This window comes from Haematobia irritans, chromosome 2, assembly GCF_050003625.1.
Source record: "Haematobia irritans isolate KBUSLIRL chromosome 2, ASM5000362v1, whole genome shotgun sequence".
NCBI lineage: Eukaryota > Metazoa > Arthropoda > Insecta > Diptera > Muscidae > Haematobia > Haematobia irritans.
The window spans coordinates 4,235,222-4,260,928 of NC_134398.1; the positions used below are offsets into that span (position 1 = coordinate 4,235,222).

At 34.4% G+C, this 25,707-nt stretch overlaps 1 protein-coding gene across 2 annotated transcripts in view; it reads right to left on the reverse strand.

Moving 5' to 3' along the window:
* Window positions 1–25,707, reverse strand: part of LOC142223294 (ADAMTS-like protein 1) — a 129,867-nt gene that overhangs the window by 36,596 nt on the left and 67,564 nt on the right. For both annotated transcript variants that reach the window (XM_075293162.1, XM_075293160.1), the window contains exons 3-10: window positions 11,971–12,075; window positions 11,565–11,896; window positions 9,157–9,298; window positions 8,615–8,759; window positions 3,867–3,996; window positions 2,772–2,874; window positions 394–489; window positions 70–231 (exon numbers count right to left, since the gene is read on the reverse strand). In XM_075293162.1, the coding sequence (XP_075149277.1) occupies window positions 70–231; window positions 394–489; window positions 2,772–2,874; window positions 3,867–3,996; window positions 8,615–8,759; window positions 9,157–9,298; window positions 11,565–11,896; window positions 11,971–12,075 (1,215 nt within the window). The remainder of the gene's footprint in view (window positions 1–69; window positions 232–393; window positions 490–2,771; window positions 2,875–3,866; window positions 3,997–8,614; window positions 8,760–9,156; window positions 9,299–11,564; window positions 11,897–11,970; window positions 12,076–25,707) is intronic.

A 25,707-nucleotide genomic window follows, 5' to 3' on the forward strand; every position in this document is an offset into this window, starting at 1 on the left:
ATTTTTACACATTTTTTTGGGGTTTTTTTTTTTTCTTTTTTTTATATTAACAAAATACTGTAGTCTTACCCGAGGTCCTATCAATGAACTGGATTCACATATTATTCCCGTCGTACAACTTTGTACACTTGCTGGCTTAGTCAGGGGATCACATTTGGCACTTAAACCACCATCGGCCGAATTGCATTCAACATTGCGCATTTGTATGCCTTGACCACATGACTCGGAACACTGTATCAAAGAAAAAATAAATATATAAAATAGAAGCATATTAATTAACTGAAATAATATTTATGTTTCTGTTATTAGTTTTACAATAAGATGTAAAAAATTTAAATTTACTTAAAAAAATAAAAAAAAAAATAAATAAATAAAATTTTTTAGATTACTTACACTAGACCATTTTTCAACCTTCCATTTTGGACACTCAGCTATAATGCATTGTTCTTGCGTTGGGGGTTTTGGCTTGGGACAAAGCATGTCAGCAACCTGTAACAACACATAGCCAAAAAATGGTTTAAAATGGCGAAAAGATGGAAGGAAAACATAACTTTGAAATTGTGATTGTACATTCGGATGGAAGACTTAGCCCGTGAAGTCTATGACCCCTGCAAGCCCTGTTGACTTTTGATCCTACCACATAGTCTTCAACATAGTTTTCATTGTAGTACCACAGTGGACTAAACTATTCACTCCAAAATAAACTGACGGGCTGTCTGTATACCTAATAACCCATTGTAGCCTATATAACTAAATCTACTATTTCGGGAAATCAAAGTACCAGAAACAAAACAAAGCTCTATATAAACAAGTAAGGAAAGTCTAAAGTCGGGTGGGGCCGACTATATTATACCCTGCACCACTTTGTAGATCTAAATTTTCGATACCATATCACATCCGTCAAATGTGTTGGTTTGTCCCAAATACACACATTTAAATATCACTCGATTTGCACAGAATTTGATAGACTTTTACAAAATCTATAGACTCAAAATTTAAGTTGGCTAACGCACTAGGGTGGAACACAATTTTAGTAAAAAATTATACCCTGTACCACAGTAGTGGTGAAGGGTATAAATATGGGAAATATTAAATATTAAATCTGAAGCAATTTTAAGGAAACTTCGGAAAGGTTTATTTATGATTTATCGCTCGATATATATGTATTAGAAGTTCAGGAAAATTAGAATCATTTTTAGAACTTTTCGACTAAGCAGTGGCGATTTAACAAGGAAAATGTTGGTATTTTGAACATTTTTGTCGAAATCAGAAAAACATATATATGGAAGCTGTATCTAATTCTGAAACGATTTCAATCAAATTTGGCACACATGACTATACTACCAATTGTACTCTTTGTGCAAAATTTTAAGCTAATCGGGATAAAACTCTGGCTTCTGGGTCCATATAAGTGCATATCAGGCGAAAGATATATATGGGAGCTATATCTAAATCTGAACCGATTTCAGTCAAATTTTGCACACTTGACTATACGACTAAGTGTTATGTTTGTACAAAATTTCAAGCAAATCGGTATAAAACTCTGGCTGTTGGGTCCATATTAGTGCATATCGGGCGAAAGATATATATGGGAGCTATATATAAATCTGATCCGATTTCTTCCAAAATCAATAGGGTTCTATTCTGACCCAAATTAGGAACATGTGCCAAATTTGAAGGCGATTGGACTTAAATTGCGACCTAGACTTTGATCACAAAAATGTGTTCACAGACAGACGGAAGGACGGACAGACGGACATGGTTATCGACTCTGGGACCCACCCTGAGCATTATTGCCAAAGACACCATGTGTCTATCTCGTCCCCTTCTGGGTGTTACAAACATATGCACCTGTTCCACAGTGTGGCGCAGGGTATAAAAAGGAATAGACGAATGGACGTACAGACATAGTTAGACTGAAGGAGTGAATAAGCATATACAGTGCCATACATAAGTATTGGCATGGCACCCTAAATCATAGTGGTCGGTGTATCTGCGAAAAAATGGGCCTACCAAAAATATTGATTTTAAGCTCCATAAAATATATACATGAGTCGGTTTAGCCCTTTATGTCCTTCTGCCTGACCATGTGCTTTTGATGAAATTTAGTACAGTGTTGATGGAAGAATGGGGGAATATAGGTACAAATAAACAATTAGCCAATACATTGTCTACACTACTTGATGGTGATATCAAATAAAAAGGATTGCCCAAAAAGTACTAAATATACCAAAAAAAACAACTAATTTAGAACTACCTGTGCCAATACTTTTGTTTCTCAAAAAATGTGCCATTTTTAATTTTTTATAATTTAAATATTGGAAGAACAAATTTTTTCTTCTAAAATAAAAAATGATTTAGATTTTTACTGCAGTTACAATCGAAATTAAAATCTAAATCTAAAAAAGTTTCATAGCACTTTTAACAAAATGGTTTGGTGTGCCAATATTTATGTGAGTCACTTTATAATGGCCGTCTCAGACAATGACTTTGATCTATACGACCAAATGGACCATCCGTTTAGGACCATTTGAGGCGTAGTCGCTGTCAACATTTGAATTAAACAATCTTCAACCATTAAATTATATAGACCGTACTACCGATTCAAAAAAAGATTTCATGCTTTTTTTTTGACTTTATGGGTTCTTTTTATTTTCCTATAGCTCTTAAAAATCACCCTTTACTTAACATAGAATGCCCAGATATTCTGTGTATATAGATCAATCCCTTCCTAAGTAAGTTATAGACCAAAAAATATTTGAAGCACTTACCCTGGTTTTAATTCCATTATTTTCTTCAGCACATACAACCATACGATTTCGTATACCAGGACCACAAGCACGATCACAAGGACTCCAATTATCAGCTATCCATCTGTTGAAAAATAGTACAAAAAATAATGAAATTACAAAAACGACCTCAATATACATATCTAGGTACTCCGATTGAAGACGGTAATCATCTACAGTGGCTTATAAACATTAGATTCGGGAAATTAATAAATAAACCTGGTCATTGCAAGTGTAAACAATTTGTAACTCAACATTTTTTGCACAAAACTTGATCTTAAACTTTATATGGCTAAAATAAACTATTTGGAAAAATATGTTTGCTCTTAATCGTATTAAATATTTTAAATTTCTTAAAGCACCACCTTAGCTATTACCGTAGGACTGTATTAAATCCCTATAATTATATTTTTAATGTAAAAATATTTCTAATTACCACTTGTTATGTTTCCATTTTATTATTTACTCCACTCAAATGTTAAAAACCCGAAAAAAAAACTCCAACATTGGCAATCCCAAAATATGTTCAAGACCATGCTTACTCTAGGATTTTCATAGAAAATCCTTTGAAATGTTATAGGTTTATGGCAATGACCATTGCCATTATTTCAGCTTGGAGTATTAATTCTTCTTGTGATTTAAATTTAGTTTTGGTTTGGGTTGCATTTCGTTGCCATTGCTGATGTTTACTTAAAACTTAAAACTACTGCTAAAACTTCTAGCAAACATTAAATTACATTTTGTGGTTCGTCGTAGCCAGCAAATGCAGTAACGAAACCCCATAGCATTGGAGTGACTGCAACAAGACCGCACTCCAGAATTGGAGAAGACAGACAAACACAGTAAACCATTTCCACATGTACAGTCACTAGCAGAAAACATTTAACCAAGCCCGTAATAGCAAATGTTACTTGTCCCAAACAACTGAATCTGAATACCTAGAAGCTTGAAAACATTTTCCATTTGTTAGGAAAGTTTTTCCCACGCTTAGAGGCCACTCCAAGCCATATCTACCCCCCTCTCCACCACTATCTTCCCTCTGGGGCTAGGTGAAAATATCCTACTGTTCTTATTTACCTGGGCGGACATGTATGTGTATTGCACAATTCCACCGATGGCTCTGGACGATTAGCAATATTGCAAAGAGCATCCTCCACTTCAGTCCCAGTGATTCGACTAAGGCATACAACTCGAGGCATCTTGTATCCTGAAAGCACAAAGGAATAACAACAATCATGAAATATACATTCAAACATTTTTCCAATACGACCATTTGCATGCATATGCGAAAAGGTCAATTCTCCGGAGGCGGAGACCGAGAGTGAGCAATAGCAATAAAAGAAAATAATTTTGGGAAATATTCTATATGCAATTCTCATAATATAAATATCCAAAACTGATTAACAAATAGCATTTTGTTAGTTTGAAATTGTTTTAGATGTAATGGATGAAAACAATTAAACTAAAATAAACAAAAAAGAAAAAAAAAAACGATGCCACGAAATAAGTCCCCATGAAATAAATCCCCAAATCTCTGATGACATAATTCCCAAAAATTGAGGAATAATTTTTTTATGAAATAAAATTTGGAAAAATATTTCCCCAAAAATACGAAATCAATCCTCAAAACCCTAAATGAAAAATCCCAAATATATTGTGGAATTTATCAAGAGATGTGTTGTGACCACAGTTGCCAGATTCAGTAGAATTCTACTTTTTGGTAGATTGGTACAATTCTTCATGTTTTGGTAGATTTTGCGAAACATTCCTCTCTAACTAAGAGGTACTTCAGTTTTCTACATAAATAAAATTTTGCCCAAATTTTCTATAAAAATAAAATTTTGGCCAAATCTATATAGAAGTAAAATAAAATATAGAAATAAATTTTCTATAGAAATAAGATTTTGAGAAAATTTTCTACCAGCGTTGCCAATTTAGCTTTTTTCCCGCTAGATTTGGCTTTTTTTGAAGACGTTTAGCGGGAAAAAAATGCATTTAGCTTTTAGCTTTTTTTCTGGCTTTTTTTTATGACCCTTTTAGCTATTTTTGGCTTTTTTATTTTCGACATGTTTCTATTGAAATATGGATAAATCGGCGTTTTTATCTAAGCCTTGCTGCAAGTATAAGGGTTTCCACATATTTCAAAGCTCAGTTGAAACATTAATAATGAGTCCAGCCATTATGCGGGCATTTTTGTAGTAAATACACCTTGTAAAGTTTTTTCATTATATACATAAAAGTTATCGTAAACTTTAAATCTACTATTACCATACAAATTTGTTAGATAAACTGTCAGTAAATTATTGGGAATATTATCATTTGACTCGTCGTCTCCTTAAAATACGAACGCGAATTTTGGTTATAATAGCATTTGTGAATTTCTTTTATATAAACTGTTTTCCTTGTCCAAAAGACGATAATGTCGTTTTGTCCTTATAATTAAGTGATTCAACTTAAAAATGGGTATGTTTTCATGAATGAAGGAAGAATTAATGAAATAGTCTTTAAATGTGAGGAGTTTTTGCATCTTAACCACAAACCAAAATAGCGTTCAAAAAGAGAAGATGTTTTTCAACACTTTATTTTATAAACGTATATATACAATAATTTCTACTTGAAGTCGAGTCTGAATTTGGAAATTTAAGTTGGCGTTAGCACGTTTTTAAAGCACTTTGATAGCTCATGAAGGAAAGGAAAATGTTTTTACTGGGAAATGTAAACTATAGGTATTTTCTACAATTTAAATAAAAGTAATGTATTTCGAATTTTTCACAATTTCAAAACCAAACTAAAATTTTATTTAAAACCAGTAAGGAAAGTCTAAAGTCGGGCGGGGCCGACTATATTATACCCTGCACCACTTTGTAGATCTAAATTTTCGATACCATATCACATCCGTCAAATGTGTTTGGGGCTATATATAAAGGTTTGTCCCAAATACGATCTGGAAGAATTTGATAGACTTCTACAAAATCTACAGACTCAAAATTTAAGTCGGCTAATGCACTAGGGTGGAACACAATGTTAGTAAAAAAATATGGGAAACATTTAAATCTGAAGCAATTTTAAGGAAACTTTGCAAAAGTTTATTTATGATTTATCGCTCGATATATATGTATTAGGAGTTTAGAAAATTAGAGTCATTTTTACAACTTTGCGACTAAGCAGTGGCGATTTTACAAGGAAATTGTTGGTATTTTGACCATTTTTGTCGAAATCAGAAAAACATATATATGGGAGCTATATCTAAATCTGAACCGATTTCAACCAAATTTGGCACGCATAGCAACAATGCTAATTCTACTCTCTGTGCAAAATTTCAACTAAATCGGAGTTAAAAATTGGCCTCTGTGGTCATATGAGTGTAAATCGGGCGAAAGATATATATGGGAGATATATCTAAATCTGAACCGATTTCAACCAAATTTGGCACGCATAGCTACAATGCTAATTCTACTCGCTGTGCAAAATTTCAACTAAATCGGAGCAAAAAATTGGCCTCTGTGGTCATATGAGTGTAAATCGGGCGAAAGCTATATATGGGAGATATATCCAAATCTGAACCGATTTCAACCAAATTTGGCACGCATAGTTTCAATGCTAATTCTACTTCCTGTGCAAAATTTCAACTAAATCGGAGTTAAAAATTGACCTCTGTGGTCATATGAGTGTAAATCGGGCGAAAGCTATATATGGGAGATATATCCAAATCTGAACCGATTTCAACCAAATTTGGCACGCATAGTTACAATGCTAATTTTACTCCCTGTGCAAAATTTCAACCAAATCGGAGTTAAAAATTGGCCTCTTTGGGCAAATGAGTGTAAATCGGGCGAAAGCTATATATGAGAGCTATATCTAAATCTGAACCGATTTTGCTGATATTTTGCAAGTTTTTCGAGACCCATAAAATATTCGGATGTACGGAATTTGAGGAAGATCGGTTGATATACACGCCAATTATGACCAGATCGGCGAAAAATATATATGGCAGCTATATCTAAATCAGAACCGATTTTTTCCAAAATCAATAGGGATCGTCTTTGAGCCGAAACAGGATCCTATACCAAATTTTAGGACAATCGGACTAAAACTGCGAGCTGTACTTTGCACACAAAAATACATCAACAGACAGACAGACAGACAGACAGACAGACAGACGGACAGACAGACGGACAGACAGACAGACGGACATCGCTAAATCGACTCAGAATTTAATTCTAAGCCGAGCCGTATACTAAAAGGTTGGTCTATGATTACTCCTTCTTGGCGTTACATACAAATGCACAAACTTATTATACCCTGTACCACAGTAGTGGTGAAGGGTATAAAAATGACAAATCATTTTTTTACCAAATCCAAAGCATGCTTAGATCATTTAATATTTTAAAATAACAAGTAAATAAAATAGAGGTGTTGGGAAGGTAGCTCCCACAAAACGAAGGACTTCCAGTAAAAAATTTGTGATAGTAATCAAAATGTATCGAATACGCAAACAGAGCTAAATGCCTTAGATATTATTACAGTCTCACAGAAGTGGAATTAAAATGAAAATAATATGCATTGTAAGTGAAATAAAGCCTTTAAGTTTGTTAAATTTCAATCAAAAATGTGACTTTTGATACAAAAAAATTTAGCTTTTTTTCTATCTATTTTTTAGCATTTTTTTAGCTTTTTTTGGCTATTTTTTTGGGCAAATCTAGCGGTTTTTGGTGAAACAATTCTGGCAACGCTGTTTTCTACTGAAATAGAATTTTGAGAAGTTTTGCCATAGAAATAACATTTTGAGAAATTTGGGATTATCCACCGCTGAAAAACTTTTTGGTGTTCGGTCAAAGCAGGAATCGAACCCACAACCTTGTGTGCAGTCGGGCATGCTAACCATTGCACCATGGTGGCTCCCGTTTGGCTATCGTTAGAGCTATCCAGCATTTAAATGTGAATAACTTTTTTATTTCTTGTAGCGTGATACTGAATAATTTGCATCGCGTCCGAAAATTTCAATTTTTCAGAAACATTTTTTTTTGTTGGCTAAGGGCATATCGGATTACATTCGTACCAAGTACAAACGTAACTGAATTATGTTGGGTCGAACCTCGTATACTTTCCCTATGGATTTAAAGGACTATGGCTTGCCGTTAAGAGATCCAGATATAGACATCGGTAACCGATTAAAATTCGACTGCCACAATACCTAACCTAAAATATGATCTGTCGCACAGTGGTATGAAAAATTGGTATGAAATCTGCTCAGTGTGTTATTTCGTAGAAATTTTAAATACTCTGCAAAATTTATGAAGCTAAGTAGACCGGAAATCTATGGACATGCCCCTAAAAATGGTCATCTCGGACTTGCAAAAATTTTTAGTTCTGGAATGTCAAATCTCGGCTAGTCAATTGTTCATTATAAAGTAGTAATCACTTCTATCCGATTAGAATCAGATGTTTTTTGTGATAAAATCACTCTCTACATTTCTGACAAGAGAAGGTGAGAAGGTAAATACAGTGAAAACTCTCAAACTTGGACACTCTGAAAAGCGGTCTCCTCTCAAATTTCTGAAGGTTTGAGAGATACTCACATTTTTACCAGCAGATGCCAATTTTTCCCCATTTTTAAGTTATAAAAATTGTCAATCATAAATCCAAATGACTTAAAACCATAGTGCTTTTGAACTGTTTTGATGTATCCCTTATCTATTGATATTTACCACTTTATTTAAATGATATGAAATACCTCCTTTGCATCAATAAAAATGACATAAAGCAAAAAACACAAACACAAAAATCACTTAACCTAAACCTTTGATACTCAAAAAAGCACTTACCACCGCCACAAGAGACTGAGCATAGGGACATTGGTACCAGTTCCCATTGGTAAAGTGATGGTGAACAAGAGCTACCATTGCCACCACAAACACCGCAAATATCGATGGTTTTTGTAGAGCCAATTTTCAAATCACAACCAATACTCTGAAAATGAAATAAGAAGAGATAATAACAAACGTGTATTAGTTTTGTGATGAAGGTTAAATATTATGATGAAATCACACAATAAATAATAAAACATAAATATGTAAATTTGTGATTTTTGTTTTTCAAAGAATAACCGCCCGGAAAAATATGGATAAATATTTATTTATCTACTTAGTTTTGGTTGGTTTACGTAAATATTGTGGTAACCAAGGATATTATGGTGTTGCCATACATGAAGTTAAATTTTAAGAGTGGGGTATTTTTACAGAGAAATGGATAGTATAGTTGATTTTATATAAATATGTTTAATAGATTGAGATATTCCCCCAATAGCACCAACAGGTTATGGACATTGTGTTATTATGAATTTTGTTTGCATTTGCATTCAACTTACCTCACATTTTCCTTGGACACACATATCAAGACTGGGCGGATGACAGCGAGCTCCATCCATTACATGTGGGCTTAATGGGACCAATACACTTTGCTCCTCAGCCTTTGGAGACCGAACATTAGCCAAATGTGTTGGAATTCCTCTGCAAAAAAAAATTAAGAAAACAAAAACCAAATATTTAATCATTAGAAAAAAGAATTAGTAAACAAATTATATCTTATTTTAATATTCATATAACATTAATCACATTAATAATTTAAACATTTTGCTATTTATAAAATAAATTCAATTATTCAATAAAAAAAAATAAATCTAAAATTTAATTTAAACTTGTATATACGGCCGTAAGTTCGCCCAGGCCGAATCTTATGTACCCTCCACCATGAATTGCGTAGAAACTTCTATGAAAGACTGTCATCCACAATCGAATTACTTGGGTTTCGATAACACTTGCGGAGGTATCTTAAACCTTCTTAACATCGTCTTCTATATTGTATATTAGTCCATACGGGATATATATTAGACAAAAACAAGTATAAACGGCCGTAAGTTCGGCCAGGCCGAATCTTATGTACCCTCCACCATGGATTGCGTAGAAACTTCTACGAAAGACTGTCATCCACAATCGAATTATTTGGGTTGTGGTATCTTAAATCGTTTTCTAAATTGTGAGTTAGTCCATACGTGATACAAAATAATACAAATAATTACGAATCGATATGGACTTTTGCACAGTACGTAGGGAGCCAGAATTGAAATATGGGAGTCGCTTATATGGGGGCTATATACAATTATTGATATGGACCAATTTATGTGTGATTGGGGATCGATTTATCTAAGGGCTATATATAACTATAGACCCATATGGACCTAGTTAGGCATGTTTGTTAACGGCCATATACTAGCACAATGTACGAAATTTCAACTGACTCGGATGAAATTTGCTCCTCCAAGAGGCTCCAAAACCAAATCTCGGGATCGGTTTATATGGGGACTATATATGATTATGGACTGATATGGACCACTTTTGGTATGGTTGTTAAATATCATATACTACCACCAAGTACCAAATTTCAAGCAGATCGGATGAATTTTGCTTCTCCAAAAGGCACCAGAGGTCAAATCTGGGGATCGGTTTATATGGGAGCTATATATAATTATGGACTGATAGGAACCAATTCCTGCATGGTTGTTGGATACCATATACTAACATCATGTACCAAATTTCAACCGAATGGGAAGAATTTTGCTCTTCCAAGGGGCTCTGGAGATCAAATCTGGGGATCGGTTTATATGGGGGCTATATATAATTATGGACCGATATCGACCAATTTTTACATGGGAGTTTGAGGCCATATATTAACACCACGTACCAAATTTCAACTGAATCAGATGAATTTTGGTCTTCCAAGAGGCTCCGGAGGTCAAATCTGGTGATCGGTTTATATGGGGGCTATATATAATTATGGCCCGATATGGACCAATTTTTGCATGGTTGTTAGAGACCATATACTAACACCATGTACCAAATTTCAGCCGGATCGGATGAAATTTGCTTCTCTTAGAGGCCTCGCAAGCCAAATCGGGGGATCGGTTTATATGGGGGCTATATATAATTATGGACCGATGTGGACCAATTTTTGCATGGTTGTTAGAGGCCATATACTAACACCATGTACCAAATTTCTGCAGGATAGGATGAAATTTGCTTCTCTTAGAGGCCTCGCAAGCCAAATCGGGGGATCGGTTTATATGGGGGCTATATATAATTATAGACCGATGTGGACGAATTTTTGCATGGTTGCTAGAGACCATATACTGACACCATGTACCATATTTTAGCCGGATCGGATGAAATTTGCTACTCTTAGAGGCCTCGCAAGCCAAATCGGGGGATCGGTTTATATGGGGGCTATATATAATTATGGACCGATGTGGACCAATTTTTGCATGGTTTTTAGAGACCATATACTAACACCATGTACCAAATTTCAGCCGGATTGGATGAAATTTGCTTCTCTTAGAGGCCTCGCAAGCCAAATTTTGGGGTCCGTTTATATGGGGGCTATACGTAAAAGTGGACCGATATGGCCCATTTGCAATACCATCCAACCTACATCAATAACAACTACTTGTGCCAAGTTTCAAGTCGATAGCTTGTTTCCTTCGGAAGTTAGCGTGATTTCAACAGACGGACGGACGGACGGACGGACGGGCGGACGGACATGCTCAGATCGACTCAGAATTTCACCACGACCCAGAATATATATACTTTATGGGGTCTTAGAGCAATATTTCAATGTGTTACAAACGGAATGACAAAGTTAATATACCCCCCCATCCTATGGTGGAGGGCATACAAATTTTGAAATTTATTTTTTTTTTAATATTTTTTTCAATACACTTACTTGCAAGCCAAAGCACATGGTTCCTTTTTATCATACTGTGGTGTCCAGGTGTACAATACACCCGCGTAGGGTACCACATTGAGGGCGGTACATTGTTGGGCTTGAAAATCTATTTTCTCCCGACATGGTTGCGTATTACATATCCGATATCGTATACGTTCTCCATCACATCCATTGGGGTTTTGACAACGGCGTGTCTGTTGCATTACCCCACCGTCACAAGGTCTCGAACACATTGACCACTCAGACCATGGAGTCCAACCACCATATATGGCCATACGATTTATAATGCTACTACTGGAGGGTGGATGTATTTTAATGGATCTTTTTTGCTGTCATAGGATACACAAATTTCAGGAGAATTTTATTAAAATTAATCTATGATATCGTTGAATTTCTCACTCACCTGTAATTCAGTTTCTAAATCTGTAGCTGTTGTCCAGGTATTATCGAAAGCGTTGCTGGCATTTAGTTCTTTGATTCCTTTGGCAAAATCGGGATATATAAACAACTGAAAAGAAAAAAGAAGGGAATAAGAGTGTGAATAATGGAAAATACATTAAGCTATTTTGAGGTGATTAAATAAGATGAAAATGGCGAAATAGGTACACAAAAAAAAATGTCACCAACATAAAATATTAATTTAGAAATTTTGATTTTATTCGATAAATATTAATCAAATAATTATTGAAATTGACAATTTAATTGGGTTAACAAAAACCGAAACCAATCACGAACATTTATAGTATCAATAAAATTTTAAGTGGATCAATTCATTTTTTAATTGACATTGGTGATTGATACGAGTACTATAATCTCTGTGATTGAAGAAATTTCAATTAAAAATTAATTAATTAAAATCAACGCAAGCCATAAGCTATCATAACTGAGGTGTCCATAAGGACAATTTTCAATTATTCAGCCTTTCCTAATCAATGGCACCTATAAAATCCGGAGGTACAAGCCATCATAATTGAGATAATATGCACAATTTTTTAATTATTCTACAGTCTTTTGCCTTTCCAAAGCAATGGCGTGATATTTTGCAGAATTCAAAAAAAAAATTTTTTCAACTTTCACAAAATTGTGGAATTTCAAGTAAAGGACTTTTAAAAATTACCAATTTGTGAAAAATTTCAACCTCATGTCCATATAAACACAATTTTAAATTTATTGAGAGCATACATTTCTAGAAATCTAAGTTTTTAAGCGTATCTTCCATTTATTGAACAGCCTTTCGTAACCCCATTAATATATCAGTTCATGAAATAGTTTTTGTATTTGAAGGTGAGTATTAAGTTCGAGTTTAGCCGCTAAAAACGTAATTTTTTCACAATTACTTTTTTTTAATAATCCATTTTAAGAAATGCAAACTTAGTGAAAATTTGCTTTGGACTATTCCCCATCAAGTTATAATAAAATTTGCAACAAGTGTGTATAATTTTATGCCTTTTTACTGATTTAGTACCCACCTTAAACTAAGAAAGTGTTTCCTATTTTTCAAAGAAGATCATTTGTAAAAATGAAACAAACTTTTTTTTTTGTTCTTAGAAAAATCAAATAAAACCACCATATATTCCCTTTTGTCATTTCCCATATCTAAAATATTTATCTACTTACATATATATTTTTTTGTTTTCGTATATGAAGTTCTTGGAAAAACTAAACGAGCAAGTGATTGACTGACTGTGTTTCAATTAAGGGTGATTTCCTTGTGATGTGTTTTATATACCCACCAAAGTGATATGTTACTTTACTATCATTAATTTTCTTTCATTTTCAGTTACAATCAAAACAATCTTAATAGACGGACATTATTAACCAGAGCAACATGCGGCTATACTTCCGTTTCCTAGTCATGCCATAGCACAAACAGTGACTTTATAGCAACTCAATGTGGGTGTGTGTGTGTGCGTGTATGTTGTGCCTTCAGTGCTACTATCATGTCTTCGGCTACAAATGGTCGTTGAATGCCGGAGACATACTCATACATGTATACCCCCCACAAGACGACGAGAGCACTTGAATTTCCCTTTTCTTTTTGCCTTCTTATTGTTGAAGGCCAGACACACAAACATATGCGTAGTCTCTTTCAAGCAGACTTGAATAATTCGTGAGCCACTTTCAATGCTTGGCGTTTGTACGTATGTGGACATGTACCACACAGCTTTTCCGCTTACAATGCTATACACGTAGCTGGGAAAATTGTTATTTTCTCCCTCGGTGAATAAAATCGTGTCCACGTTACTGAGAAGGACATTGTCTAACCCAGTCTATCACCATATAGGAAACTGGTGTATGAGAGGGTCACCAAAATATGTCGGGAGAAAAATACACACACATACATACATATAAAGGGTGATTCTTTTGAGGTTAGGATTTTCATGCATTAGTATTTGACAGATCACGTGGGATTTCAGACATGGTGTCAAAGAGAAAGATGCTCAGTATGCTTTGACATTTCATCATGAATAGACTTACGATCTGCCACAACGTCGAATTTTCAGTGAATGGGCCCTAGAAAAGTTGGCAGAAAATCCGCTTTTTTATCGACAAATTTTGTTCAGCGATGAGGCTCATTTCTGGTTGAATGGCTACGTAAATAAGCAAAATTGCCGCATTTGGAGTGAAGAGCAACCAGAAGCCGTTCAAGAACTGCCCATGCATCCCGAAAAATGCACTGTTTGGTGTGGTTTGTACGCTGGTGGAATCATTGGACCGTATTTTTTCAAAGATGCTGTTGGACGCAACGTTACGGTGAATGGCGATCGCTATCGTTCGATGCTAACAAACTTTTTGTTGCCAAAAATGGAAAAACTGAACTTGGTTGACATGTGGTTTCAACAAGATGGCGCTACATGCCACACAGCTCGCGATTCTATGGCCATTTTGAGGGAAAACTTCGGAGAACAATTCATCTCAAGAAATGGACCGGTAAGTTGGCCACCAAGATCATGCGATTTGACGCCTTTAGACTATTTTTTGTGGGGCTACGTCAAGTCTAAAGTCTACAGAAATAAGCCAGCAACAATTCCAGCTTTGGAAGACAACATTTCCGAAGAAATTCGGGCTATTCCGGCCGAAATGCTCGAAAAAGTTGCCCAAAATTGGACTTTCCGAATGGACCACCTAAGACGCAGCCGCGGTCAACATTTAAATGAAATTATCTTCAAAAAGTAAATGTCATGGACCAATCTAACGTTTCAAATAAAGAACCGATGAGATTTTGCAAATTTTATGCGTTTTTTAAAAAAAAAAGTTATCAAGCTCTTAACAAATCACCCTTTATATACAGGAGATGAAAGTATGGGTTGTACCGTTGGATGTCTTTAGACATTCAATTTTTAACTTTCCAATAAGAACCTAAAAAGCTTTGCATATATTTTAAACCATATTCCAACATATGGCTTAAATCAATTCAAGTCACAAAGTCTCTCTAGCAACGGTTTTCTATTCTAATTGAATTCAAATCAGTGTTGGCAGGTTGGGAGTTTTCTCTCTCAAAATTTAGATTTTTTTCATTTTTGGGGGAATTTTTAGGGGATTTTTAGGGATAATAAATACATAATATATATTTCAAATATTTTTGGAAATATTTACCATCAGGAATTGGAAATATATGTAGAATCCCATTTTGTATCTATCTACGTCCCAAAAAAAAAAAAAAAGTTTTGGGACTTTTTGCAAAAATGTTAGAACAAATTAGGGACTTTTCTTAATAATTTATGGGAAGGCTCCAACATCAATTGGTTACACTGATTCTAATGGCGATACACAAAGAGGATATGAGACTCTTAGTAGGCATCATAACAGGGCATAACATATAACAAAGATTGACTTCAATTTTACTTCATAAGAAGTTCTTTTGTGGTGCTATATAAGAATCCTTTGTTTTACTCAGTTTTCGCAATAAATTTAAATTTTCTGAATTTTACCGGGTTTAAAAAACATCAAGGACAAACAAAATAATAGAAATTTCCACAAAAATATTTGAAATGTGTACCGATCAATTTCTTGGCAGACGTGGAATTTGCGATCAAATACCCAGCAAAAAAATTTGGAAGTTCTTCTCAAGGCACAACTTTAAAAGAACTTCCAAAAATGTCCTCCCAAAGATGTTCTTTATTTTAAATGCACAGGAAGTTTACTTGAATCAATTTTTGTACAACTCGCTTTTTTCATATTTTTAATGGGAAATTTAATTTTTTTTTCAAATAGGTAAAAAATAGATTAAGAATTAACAAGTATATAAAGAGGTAAGTTCGGCCGGGCCGAATCTTAAATACCCACCACCATGAATCAAATATTATAGTTTCCTGTGAAAATTTCAGGGGGATTTGGTGACAAGCAGATCAGTTCAACCAGTACGCTTCCCGAAGATAATTCAAAGACTAGATCAGATTCTGGATTTATAGAACCATATTTGTTTGACTTTTAGAAAAATCATAAACATCGCACAGTGGGTTAGAGTAGCATGTTTTCTTGGATCAAATCAGGGAAGCTATGTTAGGATAATTTTTCTTTATTTTTCAGTTAATACCATTCAAATAAGCTACAAAAAATGTTTTCTAAGTATATTTGAGTATAATTTTATTAAGTAATCCCAAATATCAGTGTAGGTATATAGTGCAAGGAGTACAGTATGAGAACTTAAACATTGCATTTTATACATCTTAAAGTTAATCCACATCATCATCATTATCATCATCATCATCATCATTATCGTTATCATCATTATCATCATCCGCAGCATCAGCAACTTCAACATCACTGAAATAGTTCTTGTTCGGAGCTGCAGGTACAATTATATCAATTGCCTCCTCTGGCAATCACTATTTGTCAAAACAAAGATTATTATTAAAATAAACAAAAACAACATATTATTGTAACAAAGAATATTATTAAAAGAAACAAAAATAACAACATTAATATACGGAAAAGAAGAGCACAAATAAATAGAAAAAGTAACATGAAATACAACAAAACACAACAACAGCACCAGTCGCGATATCAATGTGACTTTTAGCTAATTTGACTGCTGCAACACTTGTATTAAACAATGCATGGCTTCTAAAAAGCACAAAAGGGCAGCGTAAAAGTTTGCAATATAAGACAGATTTATGTCCTCTTTGATATAAACTACAAATTATGACACGAATGTGGACGAATAATAACTATATATCCATTTAAAATATAAAAATATTAATTTTTTGGCATTTTCAATATAAATAACTACATCTAAATCATTTCCACACATAATTTGAGACACAAATGTTAACGACGTATTTGCAAAATAACCTGAACTTGATGGTTCCATTGAAAAATGTTTAACTTTTACAATACTTTTTAAAATAAATAAAATTTTCAACGGGAACGTTTTCACTTTTTTCAGCCTTTTTTGCACAAAAATTACTATGAAGTTTGACTTTGAAGTTTCACTACAAAAACACCAGACCACTTGTGACATTTATTTTAACGACAAGTGATGTAGAATTTTATATACTGTAACCGTGTGCAAAAAATTTTAACGATACTTAATTTTTGTTTTTTTTTTAATTAATCCAAGAAAACAGGCTATTCTAACCCTGTGTGCATCGTGTGCAAGAAAATGAAATGAAAATGAAATAACGCCTTGATTTAAAATCTAACATTATTTAAATGATTACCAGAAGTAAAATCTGGAAACTATAATTCAGTTTCAAGCAGGGATCCGGAGCGGTCCATTTTTTCGCTCCGCTCCGCTCCCGCTCCGGAGAAAAAAAAACCACTCCGCTCCGAGAAAAAAAAATCGCTCCGCTCCGCTCCACGCTCCGCTCCGCTCCTCTTCGAGAAAATTATAGTACAAACATTGTATTATTTGTTCAATTGAGTTTTATTTTATTTAGAAAAATCGGGCGGTACATATATGGGAGCTATAGCTAAATCTGAACTGATTTCGATGATTTTTTGCATATATAGTTAGTGCTATAGAAGATTACATTTCGCAACTTTGAGTAAGATCGGTTGATAAATAAGGGTTTTATGACCTAATTTGACAAAATCGGGCGATACATATATATGGGACCTATATCTAAATCTGAACCGATTTCGATGAAATTTTCAGACCTAAAGGGTGATACAGAAGATTATTTTGTGCTAAATTTGACGACGATCGGTTAGTAAAAAAAGTGCAACGTGACCCCATTCGTCGAAATCGGGCAATACATATATATGGAAGCTATATCTAAATTTGATCCGATTTCTTCCAAATTCAATAACGTTCGTCCTTGTGCCCAAAAAAACTCCCTGTACAAAATTTCATCAAAATCTGTTAATAATTGCGACCGAAATCCTGTGAACAACAAATGCATGGACAGACGGACGGATTGACGGACGGACGCCAAGCGCTAGATCGATTCAGGAGGTGATTCTGAGTCGATCGGTATATATTTTATGGGGTCTAAAATCAATATTTCTTGTAGGCACATTTTTTGGCAGATCAAACTTATTATACCCTAACACCTATGTGGTTTAGGGTATAATGACTTTAAAACAATGTGTTGAAATATTTTATTAATTTTGAAGATTTTTTCAGAAATATTAAATCCATTTTGACTTCATTAAAACGAAATTTGCATTCATGTTAGGATACATATTTTTATGTCGAATCACTTAGCTATAAAGACAAACAGACTTCATTGAAAAGTTTAGAGACTTTTAGACAAGGAAAAACTTTTTTTCAGAGAAATACGTCTTCTATTCTAAGCAAAATTCGTATTCGTATTTTAAGCATGTGAAATATTTGGCCTCCCGACAATATTCTTTGCGGTGCACCATCTACTATTTAATATGTGATAGAAACCAAATTTATGAAAATGGACCAAAATGGACCAAATTCTGTTTGGTCTGACCATCGGACCAAATTTAAAAATTAGAAATCTTTTGGACCAATTTTGGTCCGATCGGACCAAAACAGCAACGCTGATTGGAATTGAAAGTCTATACACAGAGTAGAAGTAACTACTCTCCGAAAGTTTTTTTTTTGTTTTGCAACAGACGTAGAGAAGAGGTTTTGTTATATTTGTAATGTGTGTGTGTATGTTTATGTTTGCAACAACCTCCATCGACATCAGTCCGTGGTATACCTACGAATATTCTTACTCAGATCTAGTGTTACCTAATTTCGCTTTTTTTCCCCTTTATTGTATAATAAATGTATATGCGCACATTTTTCAACCAAAATTGAAATTTTAATTAAATTTTCGAGAACTAATATCAGAAATAAGAGAATGCTAGGATATAGTACAATAGTAAAGCAAATGTGAATGAAAAAAAGCATGCCCGGTTCCAAAGATTTTTTCTTTACTTTAACAGTTTGGGTATTAATTCCGAGCCAAAGAAGCGGAGAATACAAGTAAGGATACTTTAAAGACGTAATTCTCTTTTAAATTTGGGGGCTATGTACTTGCTTCTAGGAAGCAAATGTTAATTTTTAATTTTTTTAGATTTTTTCGTCAGTTGTTATCAAAATCATTTAAAAACGAGTTAACGACAATTTTATTTTCCATATCAAGACTCGACTTCCAGTAGAAATTATGCTATGTTTAAAGTAAAAAGCGTCTTTAAAATAAAGATGTTTTTCAACACTTTCTAATTTTTTTTTGTACACTGTTAGAAAAATATGTTTTTCATATGTTCCGATATAAACAAAATGTGTTTCGGGCACAATTTTTAAACACAATATATTTAAGTGCAAACATGTAATGTTCCTAAACTAACGCAAAATGTTTGGGACACATATGTTAATATGTTAGAATATATTATGTTTGGGGCATGAATGTTTCATAAAAATAATATGCGTGAATGTAAACATATATAAATTTACAAATTTCGAGTAAACATATATATGTCGTGATAGTTTATTCAGAGAGCGACAGAGAGAGAGAGTTAGTATAGAGAAAGAAATAGAGATGGAAACCGGGAGGGTTAAATAAAAAGATATCAACATAACACAGCGAGAGAATGAAATGAGAGCAATTTCTGTGAAACCGCTTGTATGTTGTTTCGGAAAACTGTTTTATAATATGGCCAAAAATTTGGTATGCTTAAGTCTAAATATTATTTAATTTGAATAGTAGATTGAGTATTCGGAATAAAGAGAATAGACATTCGGAACCAAGAAAATAGACATTTGAAAAAAAACAGCATATTTGTATTACAGAAAAAGATGCGAAAAACTCAAAAATTTTGTGGAAGTTAAAAATATGTGAGGGAATGAACACAATCTTCTTTGGGGAATTCTTCCAAGCATATACTATTTTTGGACTCAAAATGCTTCCAAACATATAATATGCTCACATAAAACAAACATATTAATTTTTCGGCGGTATCCAATAATATATGTGCTTCCTGCAAAATATGTTTGGAACATATGTTAGAGAAGCGATTTTTTTGAGGGTGTAGGCAATATGCAAAAAGGAAACAAATTTAAAGACAATTTTATTAATTTTAAAGAATTTTTCTTAATTATTAAAGTCACGTTGACCTTACCTCAAAAATTTTATCTTTCATGTTATGATACACATTTTTAAGTAAAATCACTTAATTATAAGGACATTACAACTTCATTCAAAAGTTTATTGCCTTTTGGACAAGAAAAAAAACTTTATTTTAGAGAAATGCGTCTTCCATGTTAAGCAAAATTTGCATTCTTATTCTAAGGACATGGAATCTTTGACTTCACGACAATATTTTTTTCAGTGTAGAAAACTAAAAAATTAAATATAAATAAGATCGTTTAATTGCATTTATTTGACGTTCATTACAAACATCTTTGTAGTAATACGGAATGAAATTGATCGAAAGTACTGTTGTTACTTTTACAACACATACTAGATATATATTTTGACATTTGCCGTTTTTGTGTTTTCCCCAATGTACGTACGTACAAAAATACATATCGTACATTTTAAACGTTTACTCACACTACGCTAAGTACTAGCTAAATTTGAAATTACCTACACAGTGTAATTTCAAAGTTACACATTTCATTCAAGTAATATTTTATTCGGAGCGGAGCGGTTTTTCATTTGGAAACCGCTCCGCTCCCGCTCCGCTCCGGATTTTAGAAATGCCGCTCCCGCTCCGGCAAAAAAAGGGCTTGCTCCGCTCCGCTCCGGATCCCTGGTTTCAAGCAATTTTCATTATCAGTGCACATGGACCAATATTCACCATGTTCGGCACACCTCTTTATGTTCCTACAATACTTGTAGATTTAAAATTTCATGCAAATTTGATAAAAACTATGGTTTCTAAAAGCCCAAGAAGTAAAATCGGGAAATCGGTCTATATGGGGGCTATACCAAAATATGGACCGATACTCACCATTTTCGGCACACCTCTTTATGGTCCAAAAAAACCTCTACGGTTTCTATAAGCCCAAGACCCCAAATCGGGAGGTCGTTTTATATGGGGACCATACCACAACATGGACCGATACTCACAATTTTTGGCACACGTATTTGTGGTTCTACAATACCTGTAGATTTCCAATTTCAGGTAAATTGAATAAAAACTGCGGTTTCTATAAGCACAAGAAGTAAAATCGGGAGATCGGTCTATATGGGGGCTATACCAAAATATGGACCGATACTCACAATTTTTGTCACACGTATTTGCGGTCCTACAATACCTGTAGATTTCCAATTTCAGGTAAATTTAATAAAAACTGCGGTTTCTATAAGCCCATGAAGTAAAATCGGGAAATCGGTCTATATGGGGGCTATACCAAAACATGGACCGATACTCACCATTTTTGGCACACCTCTTTATGGTCATAAAATACCTCTAGATTTCAAATTTCAGGCAAATTTGATAAAAACTACGATTTCTATAAGCCCAAGACCCCAAATCGGGAGGTCGGTATATATGGGGACTATATCAAAACCTGGACCGATATAGCCCATCTTCGAACTTGACCTGCCTGCAGACAAAAGACGAGTTTGTGCAAAATTTCAGCACGATTGCTTCATTATTGAAGACTGTAGCGTGATTACAACAGACAGACAGACGGACAGACGGACATCGTTATATCGTCTTAGAATTTCTCCCTGATCAAGAATATATATACTTTATATAGTCGGAAACGGAATGACAAACTTATTATACCCCCGTCACCATTCTATGGTGGTGGGTATAATAAAATGGTACAAAATATTTAAATTTAGCCGAGAAAAATGTTAAATCCTTTCTAGAAAAATTGCGAATTTGTGAAAATATTTGATGACAAACATTCCAAACAAGCGTTATAAAGCATTCAAAATCATAAAAAATTTTAAAAATTATTTACTTGTCAAAATATCACAAAATTTCTTAATTCACATCCAAAACACTGAATTCACCTCACACCTTAAGAAGTGATGCAAATTCAGTGCAGCAGCTGTTGAAATTGTGGACATCCGTCCTATGACAAGCCCATGTTAAATTCATCCCTTCTGCGTCAATTTGGCACCATTTCCAGATCCAGAAAGAACATTTTCACGACTTTTTTGGCGACCCTTTTTTGCTGGGTATTATGGCTAGTATTATTTAAAACGCCTTTACGTAAAGATTCAAGTAGAATAAGTTAAGAAAATTTTAAGCGAAATCAATGCTGCAGTTGCTGAAAAAGACGACTTCCGCCCTATGACAAGCCCATGTAAAACTCATTGCTACAGAGCCAAATTTGCATCACTTCCAGATTCAAAATGAACCTTTTTATTGCTTTTTTGGCTGGGCATTTAAAGAAATAATATCCTTTTACATTCAGTCTATTATAGGTATGCGAGACTTCCGTTTGAGGAATATACTTGTCTTCGTGTAGTCTTCTGGGTGGTAGACCTATCATATCTTGAGAGACATGATCGGATGTTTATTTTATGATATAGAGGATATCATGCCAAAAGGCCACCATGGCCACTCTTGCGAGGACACATCTTTTGATGAAGTTTTGTATATGCAAATCGCAAAGTGACTGCTTATGTCCATAATGTCACTGAGGTCTTCATCTAGAACTAATATTCCCCATAACCTCAAAAGAAGAAGTCTCGAGGTGTTAAATGGAAAATATCTTGGTGGCCAATTGCAATAATATTTCAATACACAATACGAAAAATTTTCAAAAATACGGCTCAGAGTAAACACTGTCCAGATCAGTATAACCCATCTCCAAACATAGAAAATCATTTGACATCGCTCAATACATAAATGAATTCACCATAACTATCCTTTCGCCCTCTGTCAAGGTGATAATGGAATTTCGGAACTGTGCACCCAAAGAAAATTACTTTCCTACGGAACGATTTTTTTTCATATTTTTACGAAAAGGCCGCTTTACAAGCCGGGTTTAGAATTCTAGGGTTAAAATCATACGTTGAAATTAACCTCCGGCAATTTTGAATTAAATAATTGAAAATTTTTGGGCTTTTCTCGAGGAAACAACCCGACATGTAAAAGGAAAATTGTTCACATATGTAGAATTGGTCGCACAATTATTTACTAAAGTACCAGGATACAAAAAACACCTTGCAGTATAAAATGAAATAAAAGTGGCACAACTTTCCCTAAAGGTGACGTAAAAACGAAATATGTATGGCATTAGGTTCCACAACCAAAAAATTATACAAAAGTATAAATACACGACCCTGTCGGTCCATAAACAGCACCAAATACACCAGATGTAAAAATTGGCCTAATCAATCGATGGAATACTATCCTAGCAAAAATTACTTCAGTAGTAAGAGTTTAGTTGCGCTTTTTGGTATACAATGAAGTAGGCAATGCATCCACACTGCATGAATCGGTGGCAATAACGTAAACGAGTAATCAAAGTAGGGAGCCACCGTGGTGCTAGGGAGCCACCGTGGTGCTACGGAGCCACCGTAGTGCTAGGGAGCCACCGTGGTGCTAGGGAGCCACCGTGGTGCAATGGTTAGCATGTCCGCTTTGCATACACAAGGACGTGGGTTCGATTCCTCCTTCGACCGAACACCAAAAAGTTTTTCAGCGGTGGATTATGCCAACTCAGTAATGCTGGTGACATTTCTGAGTGTTTCAAAGCTTCTCTAATTGGTTTCACTGCAATGTGGAACGCCATTCGGGCTCGGCTATAAAAAGTTGGTTCCTTGTCATTGAGCTTAACATGGAATCGGGCAGCACTCTGTGATAAGAGAGAAGTTCAACAATGTGGTATCACAATGGACTGAATAGTCTAAGTGAGCCTGATACATCGGGCTGCCACCTCGAAGCCACCTATCGAAGCAGAAATCGAACCCACGACCTTGTCTATGCAAGGCGGGCATGCTAACCATTGCACCACGATGGCTCCCTAGTCCAATGATTAGCTTACCTACCTTGCATACAAGGAATCATGGGCTCAATCTCAGTTTCTGAGCGTTTCAAAGCTTGTCTATGTGGTTTCACCGCAATGTGAAACGTCGTTCCGACTCGACTATAAAAAGTAAGTTCCATGTCATTGAGCTAAGGATGGGATCGGGCAATACTCATTGATAAAAATGAAGTGCTACCTCAAGTTCAGTTGTTTTTTATACCCTCCACCATAGGGTGGGGGCTATATTAACTTTGTCATTCCTTTTGTAACATCGAAATATTGCTCTAAGACCCCATAAAGTATATATTTTCTGGGTCGTGGTGAAATTCTGAGTCGCTCTAAGCATGTCCATCAGTCCGTCTGTTGAAATCACGCTAACTTCCGAACGAAACAAGCTATCGATTTGAAACTTGGCATAAGTAGTTGCTATTGATGTAGGTCGGATGGTATTGCAAATGGGCCATATCGGTCCACTTTTACGTATAGCCCCCATACAAACGGACCACAGATTTGGCTAGCGGAGCCTATAAGAGTAGCATATTTCATCTGATCTGGCTGAAATTTGGTACATGGTGTAAGTATATGGTCTCTAACAACCATGTAAAACTTGGTCCATATCGGTCCATAATTATATATAGCCACCATATAAACCGTTCCCCAGATTTGAACTCCGGAGCCTTGTGGAAGAGCAAATTTCATCCGATCCATTTGACATTTGGTACATTGCTATATATAGCCGATCGCCAATCACACAAAAATGTGTCCATATCGCCAAAAATAATCTACCAAAATTTTATTTGTATAGAAAATTTTGTCAACATTTTATTTCTATAAAAAATTTTATTCCTATAGAAAATTTTATCAAAATTGTATTTCTATAAAAAATTTTATCAAAATTTCATTTCTATAAAAAATTTTATCAAAATTGTATTTCTATAGTAAATTTTATCAAAATTTCATTTCTATAGAAAACTTTGTTAAAATTTTATTTCTATAGAAAATTTTATCAAAATTTCATTTATATAGAAAATTTTTGTCAAAATTTTATTTCTATAGAAAATTTTGTCAAATTTTTATTTCTATAGAAAATTTTCTCAAATTTTTATTTCTATAGAAAATTTTGTCAAGCTGAATTATATACGTATTTTATAGACCTTTTTATTGTTTAATATATGCCCCGTATGGACTAACTTACAATTTAGAAGACGGTGTTAAGAAGTTTTAAGATACTTTGCCGTCGGCAAGTGTTACCGCAACCCAAGTAATTCGATTGTGGATGACAGTCTTCAGTAGAAGTTTCTACGCAATTCATGGTGGCAGGTACATAAGCTTCGGCCTGGCCGAACTTACGGCCGTTTATACTTGTTTATTACTCAGTTAATATCAAGCAGCACTCTTGGTTAAGAGAGATATTCACCTAAAATATTATAACTGAATTGATAATCTAAGTGCGTCAATTAGGTAGACCTAACATAACCTAATTTGCGGTGAGGTTTAAACAAATCTTCTTCCGAAACCTTCTTCTTATTCCTCATGATTACTGAGGATAATTTTTATCGAATTAAAATCTCATGACGTCATAGTCTCTCATGCCAGTCAAAAAGTTACAAATTTTCTGTATTCAAAATAAACGAAAAACAATTTGAAACGTAATAGATGGGATAATGTTTTAAGGCCACATACTGTTTTCATTCGGACATTGGAGGAGGCCCTAATCACAGCAGGAAATGTAAGCGAATAATTCAATCTTCATTAAAAATCCAACAAAAATGGGCTTAAAATGTGTACATATAATTA